Source organism: Austrofundulus limnaeus, unplaced genomic scaffold (genome assembly GCF_001266775.1).
Source record: "Austrofundulus limnaeus strain Quisiro unplaced genomic scaffold, Austrofundulus_limnaeus-1.0 Scaffold15, whole genome shotgun sequence".
Lineage (NCBI taxonomy): Eukaryota > Metazoa > Chordata > Actinopteri > Cyprinodontiformes > Rivulidae > Austrofundulus > Austrofundulus limnaeus.
In genome coordinates, this window is record NW_013952417.1 from 3,940,083 (window position 1) to 3,949,905 (window position 9,823).

Consider the following 9,823-nt stretch of genomic DNA (forward strand, 5'->3'; position numbering starts at 1 on the left):
GTGTGTGTGTGTGTGTGTGTGTGTGTGTGTGTGTGTGTGTGTGTGTGTGTGTGTGTGTGTGTGTTGAACTGAGCTCCAGGGAGGATTTTTTTTTACAAATAGGCAGTGCTTTGTACCAGCAAGTGTTTAGGCAGCTCCACACGGCCACAGGAGATTCAAGGATTTATCAAAGGTGCACGAATGTGTCAAAGCAACACTCTGGGTGTGTTTTGATGATGTAATGACTTTATAACATGATATAAAGCTTAGAAAAGTTGATTTTGCATAATACCATACCTTTAAAATGTCATTTGCCTTCAGAGGTTTATAGTAACTAAGTACTTCGTCACAGTACTTAAATTATTTTTTTGAGGATTTGTAATTTTACCCATTATTTTTTAATTAGCTACTTTTACTTTTATTTCATTATATTTTAAAGCTAAAAATTATACTTTTACTTCTTTACTTTAAAATATAACACCTAGTTACTCCTTAGCAAATTAAATATGTCTGAACTCACCATGAAAAATGTTTCTGCACTCTAAAAAATGAAGAGCTGAGTTTACTCAACAAAGTAATGTCTGTTTGCTCCACTAAGCCTAGTTGAGCAAACTGAGCAAAGAATATACAGTACATATATTGCTCATTTTACTCAACCTGGCCTAGAGGATCCAGTTTGGTTTAGTAAATTCAACAGGTTATTTCTTAGAGAGTGTGTAAAAGTACTTTTACTTTCCCAATTTCTGTGAACAGTTTCATGACTTTTACTTGAGTAGTTTTCTCATCAGCAAAATTTATTTTTACCAAAGTAGTAATGTGACGTTCATGAACGATCCGAATCTTTTGAATGGCTCTTTACAATGAACAATAGGAGCCGAGTCGCAGGCAGTAACGAGCCATTTGTAGTTTTATTTATTTTATTCTTCATATAATCTTTATTGTTTCATCCTTAAATCAATCCCGCTTTGCTTTTTCACGGAAAACAGGCAGAGCGGTGGAGTACAGAAGCTCACGGGAAAGAGGGAGGCGGGTTTCTGCTTGACAAAACACATGGTTCCACCCACGTAACGTGATGACGTAACCCGTTCAAAATTGAATGGCTCTTTTGAACGGCTCTATGAAACAAACGGCTCCCCAAGATCTGGATACCTTCAAAGAGCCATTTATCCCATCACTATACCAAAGTCATTTTCTGTTCATGTAATTTAACTTTTACTTATTATTGTCATTATCGTTATTCTTTTCAAGTAGTTTATAGACCTCTGCTTGCCTTTAGCGTTCAATAAATCCCGATGAGTTGATTCTGTTGAACGTACCTTTAGGCTGACCTGATGACTCATGGTCTCTGAGCTCATCTGGAACTTGACAGCATCTATCTCCTCTCGGCAGGACTCCTTGACGCTCTGCATCTGGCTCTTGGTCTTTTCCAGCTGTTCCTGGAGCTCGGCGATGGTCTCTGGAAGTGACTCGTTTCGTCTCAGCTCCTCTTGTAGATGGCTGTTCTCCAGCTGCAGTTCTTCTACGCGCTCCTCGAGCTGCTCTACCTTCTTCTTCAGCTCTTCGGTCTCAGCGGCTCGGCCTGCCCAGTGCCTGCTGGACTCCTCCTTCTCTGCGTTCAGCTTGCAGATGGCCATCCCCAGCTCMGCCATCTCGGTGTTCGCTCTGTGCAGACCCTCGCTGATCTCATTCTTCTCCAAAGCCAACCTGTTGTTTTCTGCTTTGACTTTAGACAGTTCTTCGTGGARGGCAGCCATGGAAATAGCCAGCTCTGAGTGGGCTGCGGCTTCTCGATCACYCTGTTCAATGAAGGCACGTTCTTTATTTTTACACTCCATCAGCTCTGCTACGTGCTTCTGATTCAGTGCCTCCATTTGGGATTTCAGCTGCTCAGTCAGAGACCGAAGCTCATCTCTTTGGGCCTCTGTCACCTCCAGCAGCGCTTGGAGTTTTAGCTTCCCCTCCTCAGATCTCTGCACCTGCACCTTTCGGTCCAGGAGCTCTGCCTGAAGTCTGGACACCTCCTTCATATTAACCTCCAACTGGCCTTCAGCCACGGTCAGTTTGGCAGTGATTTCCTGCTTCTCCTTGTCCTGAACTGAGCTCTTCTCTAGCTGTGAACTCTCCACTGCCTGTTTCTCTGCCGTGACTCTTTCTATCACCTCCGTCTGTCTGGAACAAGTCGCTTCAGCGTTAGCTTTAGCCATCTCGAGCTCTTTTACRTTAACCTCTAGATCTCTGACAGTAGCTTTCAACTTCACAAGATCCTTCTCTTCACTCTCCAGCTGTTCCGTTTTGGCACTAAGCTCTTCTCGAAGGCCAACTTCTTTTTCGTTTGCAGCCTTCACGTTTTTCTCCAGCTCCTCGTTCTTTTGCCGAGCGTTCCTCAGCTCCGTTTGCACGCGGCTAACGGTCGACTGTAACTGGTCCTGCTCMTCCTGCAGACTCTGGTTCTTCCTCTCCAGCTGCTCTAACGTGGTCTCCGACAGTTTCGCGGCCATTGTGGCTCGCTGCAGGCTCTCATCCAACCTGCAGTTCTCCTCACGTAGCGCCTTCTCTTTCTCGTCCACCGTCATCTTGGCGTCGTCCAGCTGGCCTCTGAGTTGTTTCTCTGAAGCTCTGAGAGACGCTACTTCAGCCTCGAGTGCTGTTCTAGCCGCCATCGTCTCGTTTTGCAGCTCCTCGTTTTTCTTCGCGGCGGTCAGCAGCTTCTTGTTTGATTCCAGTAGATTGGTGCACTGCATACTGTAGTCCTCTATCTTTGCAGCCTGTTCTTTGATCTTCTCTTCGTGGTCAGTGAGGCTAGTGGTCAGTTTGTCCCTCTGTGTGTTCAGYCTTTGGTTCTTAGCTTCTAGTTTTCGTAGTGTCTCGCAGCTGGAGCTGAGTTCTGTCTCTTTTCTCCTAAGCTGCTCTGTAACGGCAGCAACTTCTGCCTCTAAAGACTCATTCAGGCCATCYAAGTTTGCCTGTTTTTCATCTAAATCTTGCCGCGCTCTCCTCCTCACCTCCTCCAACTCTTGCCCTTTCTCCTCTAGAGATCTTTGGAGGTCTTGCAGCTGCTTCTGCAGGTTGCTTGCCYTCTCCTCTCTTAACGTCAGCTCACCCCGAAGCTTTTCGATCGCACTCGCCTGTTCCTCCYCTCTCACCTCCAGCTTGGCCTTCCCGTCCAACACGGATGTGAGTTTTGCTCTGTCGGTCTTTGACGCAGCTTCCTCGACTCTTAGCTCCTCTTCTAGTTTCTCCGCCTGCCTCTTCAACTCCACCACCTCAGCTACGGCCTGCACCTTTCCATTCTCTGCCTCTTTCAGTTTGTCCAACAGTTCGTGGATCTTCTGAGCTGAATCGAAGCGGCTGGCCGCCTGCTGACCCTTCTCGTTCAGAAGCCCGTCCATCCTCACGACGAGCTCAGAGTTCTTTTGCTCGGCGGCTTCCAGCTTCTCCTGAAGTAAAACGAGCCGAGCCTCCTTGGCTTTTTTCTCAGTTCTGAGAGCTTCCACCTGTTTGGACAGAGCTTCCTCTTTCTCCTTGAGTTTCCCCTGCGAGGACTGGAGCTTCTCTTGTGCATCAAGTGACACATCGAGTTGACTCTGGAGCTTCTCGATTACRGCTCGGAGCTGGGCGTTGTCCTCGCCTAGCTGCTGGACCTTATCCAGGAGCCCTTGCTGCTTAAGCTCAAACTGATCCAGCTCCAGCCGAAGGTCTTCGACTGTGCTAACGTCCTCCATGCAGGCAGAGAGAGATTCATTRGGGTCACTTAACAAGCTGTGGACGTAGTCAGGGCTGGAGGGAAACTCAGTTGCTTGCTAGATGTTTAGGATATAAATCAAAGAAAGAGAGTGAGTAATGAATATCATTAAAAGTTATTTTTTAAATCTTATTAGATGCAAATACCTGAGAGTATGAACTAGCCAGACTGTTAATACTGGAACTACGACTAGGTGGTTTCCACATGTGACCAGGTGAATTTACACTTCCCAGTGTCCTCCTGTTGATCAGAAAAGAAGTCTTTTACTGTWAACATTACCTCTGCTGAGGAAGTCCTGTGGTTAGCTGAGCTAGATTGTGTGTTTGACTGCAGCTTCAGTTAAATGACGATAAAACAAACCGACAAAACACAGCACAGGTGGAAAGAAAGAAATGTTTGTATGATGTCTATTTTTAAASTGCCATTTCAGATTATTATTATTTTATGTTCTTTTTTTTACCGTGCAAATGTTGGCCAGGAGGCATCAAGATCATGCCCTCTGGAAGCCACATCAAACTGGACCTCGTTGAGCTCATACAGGTGGGTGATTATGTCAGAACTGTCTCTGGGATTCAACAAAGGACTTCTTGCGTAATACCAGTCACTGAGTGGAAAAATCATGTGGGAAAAGTCAGAGTAAAACACAATAAAACTACTAGAAACAATAATACAGAGCACTGTAAYTGATTCTAGCAGTGTAAGAAAATATTGAAATACTGAAAAACCACAATATTTCATTTCCTGATACTGTATACTGTATCCATTTTAAATTAATGCTTAATGGATGAATGTTATAAGAAGAAACGTGAAATACAAATGCAGTTCTCACTGTTTTCAGTGTTCTTTTAAAGCATTTGAATAAATTTAAAACCTCACCTATTAGACTTTATGGATTTGAGTTAAATTAGCTTGCATGTAAAAAAAACTGGAAATAAACTTGTTTGCATTTGTTCTGCTGTGCCTTAATTTTTACCTTTGCTGTTATTTGTATGTTCAAATAAAACAGTAATTAAAGTTTAGAACGAATGTGATCKTCTGCGTTTCTCTTGTTGTAGCAGTTAGTGACTGAAACATGTTATAAAGAACAAGTTCTTGTTGGGAGTATTAATGAGTAATGAGTTCTGCTCTTGGTGTGTCCAAGAAGGCAAAAACTACATTAAAAGAAAGCAGTGGCCTTTAGAAGGACCAGTAGCCTGGTAAAAACCAGACCCTTGTCCTTCACTTTTCTTCGTACGAGGGTCTGGACTCTCGGCTATAGAGAAGCGATTCTTGCTGGAGGCGTGGCCTCTGCTGAAGTTTAAAATGATTGGATCGAGGGTCTGGACTCTCGGCTATAGAGAAGCGATTCTTGCTGGAGGCGTGGCCTCTGCTGAAGTTTAAAATGATTGGATCAGTTGGCCGCGTCATATGTTGCTGTGAAGGAGGTTGAGCCACGAAGCTAACCAGAAATCTCGTGCGCTGTAAACAACCCTACTGAGAGGAGAAATATACCGAGCTGAACGAGACGAKTGTAAATGAGAGCTGCTGCTTCGTCAGACAAATTTAATTTAATTTGGAAGCCTTATCAACACAGACTGGCTTCATTCWCTTCCTCCACCGCCGTATGCTAAAKTAACTAGCAGACACTGCGCAGAAAATCGTCATTCAAAACTCCGCCTTCTGTTTGCTGATTGGCCCGGTTAAAATAAACTACAAGCAGACACTGSGCAGAAAATGGACGTTCTGTTCTCTGATTGGTCCGGCTAAAACTCTGCCAGCGAAATCCTTGTCTATGGGAGAAATGCCAGACGGAGCAGTGAAGGGAAACTTGAATTGAGCAGAACTGCATAAGAAGGCAAGGGCCAGGCTAAAGGACCAGAGGTTATTAAAGAAAAAAAAAACATTGCAGAAATATTTGGAAAAACATCAAGTTACTTTCCTCATGTGGTGTTGGATCTGGTTTAAAAGACTAATTTTGCAGTGAAAGACTATTTTAACCTTTAAGCAAAAACTGACCTAGTTTAGGAGACATTTCTCACTCATACAGTTTGTTTTAGTGGAAGTAAAAGAATGACACATTGGTCCAACAATACTTAGGAACAGATTTTCTAACAATAATTTTCGTTTTGATTTACATTACATTTAAGTGCAGACTTTAGTTGGAAACACTAGTTTCTACACATTAGTAAATATGTTTGAACAATCAATATGTTTCCTATAATAAAAGGGGACATATCATGCTTTTAAATCTTTTTTTTTACATTTAAATCACTCAGTTGGGGTCTATATAAAGTGGAACTGCAATGCTTTGGTCTGAATTCCTCCTTATTGTACTGTAACTCCACAAGTTACACCCCTTTTCTGAGGTGTGTCTGATCAACTCGTTTTGAGGCTGTCTCTTTAAATTCAAATGAGGTGCTTCACATCCCGCCCCCCTCCACTTTCCAGAGCAGTCCATTCTAGTTTGATAGAGGTATTTATGAKTATATAGTGGTGCAGAAACTTTCATTTACAAATTAGTCAAAAGATGTCGACAAGGGAAGACATCCGTCCAGCCTTACATTTTGGAGCCAGAGTCTGACCCAGAGCCAGAGGAGAATGAAYACCACCAAACTGAGTGGTAAGTCTAGACCTTATTTAGTTGTTCCATAGCTGTTCAGAAAATGCAACAAACAGAAAACGGAAAAAAACTGAACAGGTTAAAAAAATATGACCCAACAGAATATAAAGATAACTATGCAGCACCGGGAGAAATGAAATTAAACTTTTTGCACAATTAGAGACTTCAAGTACACAACAAAATGTATTTAACGGCTAAAAAAGTGGATTTTGCAGCATGTGTCCCCTTTAAATTGACTCTACTTATATAGTGCTGTTCTATCCAGCTCCAACAGCACTCTATTTCTCTACAAAGCTAATCTAGATAAATCCTTCCATAAAGACTAGTCAGTTAGATCACATTCATACACTGATGGGACACGCATTAGAGGCCATGGGTTCAGTGTCTTGCCCAATGACACTTCAACATGTGACTTTWTATTGTGGAATTGAACTGCCAACTCCTTCATAAGAGGACAACTGCTTTAACCACTCAGCCATAGCTGCCCACAGCTTAAATGCATAAAACTTCCTCATAACAAACAACTAAATTCTCTTTAATCTAACACAGCTCAGTSTCACAGCATAAAATAAAAACTGATTTCTTCTCAGATGGATTATTTATTAGTTTATTCACTTCCAGCAGCAAAAATCACCAAATAACCCCAACAACAACCTTTTACTCTATTAGTTACCTGTGCATTTTATACAGTTTATGTCTTCAGGTATGTTTGGGAAACTGGGTTGAACTGGACTTTGCGTTTCTCTGAAAACAATGTCAGGAATCAGCAGGAACACTATTTGCTCTTTTTAAAAAGTGACCTTTTGACTCTGATTTTACTAGACTCTTAATTACCCGACTCTAGTAATTGTTAACAATGCACTTCCAGATAAAGTTTTTTTGTTTTATAACTACATGAAAAGATAAACATTGAGTGGGAGGCTGTTTCACCTGGTGACTCTCTGGTTCATCAGGCACTGCTGCAGCGTATCGGCCAACCGCTGATGAACGAGGGAGTAGCGGATGAATGCTCGTCCCTTCCCCAGAGAGGTCTTCAGCTAGAGAGGCAAAAGCAGACATAGTTTCAGGTATACACAGCTGTTAAATGGTGCTTACGCTCAAGACGCATTTGTCATTAATTTTAATAAGACACGTTTAATCTTCAAATCCAAAACGCCAGTTTTTGAGTATATTCAAGAAATTCAAGATCTACGTGGAGGATTTTCAAGGCTTCGTTACTGTCATGATGGTCTAATGGTCCAACTGAAGCACTAATGTGTCAGTGTAAAAAAATGATATGCCAAAACAAACCTATTTATTTCCAATAATTTAAGGTTCTTATAACATGAGCCTTAAARATATATAAAGAACAAAAACACACCTCAGTGATGGATTTGACAAAACGGATTCCATCATTGGCTCCCTTGATCTTAGCCAAACAGTCYGTGAAGTAATCCCAATAGTCCTTCTTGGTACCTAAAAATGTTGTTTTCTCCTTCTGGTCAAACTGTAAGAAACATGGATGAAGTGAAAATTTATATCTAACGTCTTTATAAAAAATTGAAAGACAAACAAAAGAACAAAATATATCATAATTATATTTGTAAGATGTTCCTTTGCATCATATATTACTGAAAAATGTGTTCTAAAAATAAATGGTGCCATTTTTTTATTTTTGGTATTTTTGTTTTACTTGATGRGACAATAAAAGCAAAATCCCACCTGAAGCAGGTACTCCAGTTTGTAGGAGAATTTGTGCAAAACGGTGCTGTCATCTGTGATTGGCTCCCCATTTTCCTTGTACTCCTTTGAAAGCTCTGCAACGGCATCTGGAAAGTAAAAAAAAACACAGTTCAGAGATAAAGAAAGAGTGACAGTGACACAGCTTACTTGCTTTGTTCCATCACAAACACACCAGCTGATAATTAACCATCTGGTGCCACGCTACAACATGGTGAGCTGAAAACATTTGTTGGCGATGTCTACCTGAACTGCACGGTAAAGTGTGCAAACACATATTAGAGGTGATAAATGACAYAGCAATGAGTTTTCCATTGGATATTTCACATTACTTTTTGAATTCTGACTGAACCACTTTTTTTACATGTAGTCAAAGGTAGTAAAGCTATTGTTTATTTCTCAGTTTCACTTCCTTTATTTTATTTTACAGTGTATTATCCCAACTGCACTGACTGAACAAGGTAAACMTGTGTTATTTCTACATGTTTCACTATGCTTGTGAAGCTATTGYTTTATTTAGGACRGGTGTACTGGTGCAGAGTGATCAGATACATTTTTTTTATTCAGTTCATTTATATCTGTGTTTTTTAAAAAAGAAAGAACTGTTTTAAGACAATTTAGTGGTGTTTCTTGGTATTGGATCTGTATCAGACGATACTAAACCTCAGATATCTACACTGATATTGAAAGTGAAAAGGGTGCATCTCTACACTAGTTGTCTAAACATGCTCTGTCACACTGTGTGCTGACAACACCCTCACTACACAAACATGGTCTGAGATGATTGTTTCCTTGAATTATTTATTGGTATGGAGCAGGGGTCTGCAGCCTGTGGCTCGGGGGCCACATGTGGCTCTTTGGTCCCTCTGCAGTTACTCTTTGAAGCTTTGACCAAAGCTATCATGAGAATTTTTTTTTGGTTTTTACACACACAACAACAAAAGTTTGTAAKGTTTCTTTAGCAGATTTCCTGTCWYTTTGTTTGCAAATAATGTGTCCAATGCATAAAGAGAAAAAAAATGTTGATTAGATCATGTTGACCACTTCAATAATCCAAACATCAAGCCTTAAAGCAAAATCTTTCTCCTAAATTCATTYAGGCCCCGTCACACTARGACSTTTTAGACAACTTATGAAAGTTTTAAAGACATCTACGTTGAAGATGGAATTGAAAAAATCAACTGGAAGCTTCTTTTAGATGTGTACAAACTGTAATTGTAACAAATTGATCAAATTTAAAACTTTTATAAGCAATTTAGACATAAAAAATATTTCACAAGTCGTCTAGTTTGACAGGGTCTTTAGGTTACCTTTAAAGACCATTAAGACTAGGGCTGCACAATGTATGACAAAAATATAATCATCACAATATCAGTGTGCATAATATTCATATTYCAAAGGACTGCTTGGAGTGCAATAATTATTGACAAATATATTTAAAGGGTTTTGAAGTCGTACTTTTCATGTTAATGTAATATTCAGCCAGTAAGGCAGAGTCTCACAGTAGCAAAAGCTCACACCAGACATAAATGACATAGCCAAAATGCTAAAGGTCATATAGAATAAAAAGTACAGGTTAGAAAGGGAGAAAAAAAAAGAAAAGACATTTCGTAGCATGACATATCGTTATTGCAACATTTAGAAATATTATCACCATCACAAGATTTTCTTATATTGTGCAGCCCTAATTTAGACTAGACTAAATGACAAAATTTAGAAAAAAAAAAGAATGGGCCTCATGCAAGAACCGTTCGTACACACAGATTTGTTCTTAAGTTGTGCGT

General features: G+C 40.6%; 1 protein-coding gene across 1 annotated transcript in view; it reads right to left on the reverse strand.

The window, feature by feature from the left end:
- fyco1a (FYVE and coiled-coil domain autophagy adaptor 1a) overlaps positions 1-8,128 on the reverse strand; it is a gene marked incomplete at its 5' end in the record, with an annotated part of 24,660 nt that extends 16,532 nt beyond the window's left edge. Inside the window, 6 exon segments of the mRNA XM_014002946.1 lie at positions 1,296-3,779; positions 3,868-3,961; positions 4,182-4,325; positions 7,251-7,357; positions 7,681-7,806; positions 8,022-8,128. Of these exon segments, the coding sequence (XP_013858400.1) occupies positions 1,296-3,779; positions 3,868-3,961; positions 4,182-4,325; positions 7,251-7,357; positions 7,681-7,806; positions 8,022-8,128 (3,062 nt within the window).
- Between the last annotated feature and the right edge of the window lie 1,695 nt (positions 8,129-9,823).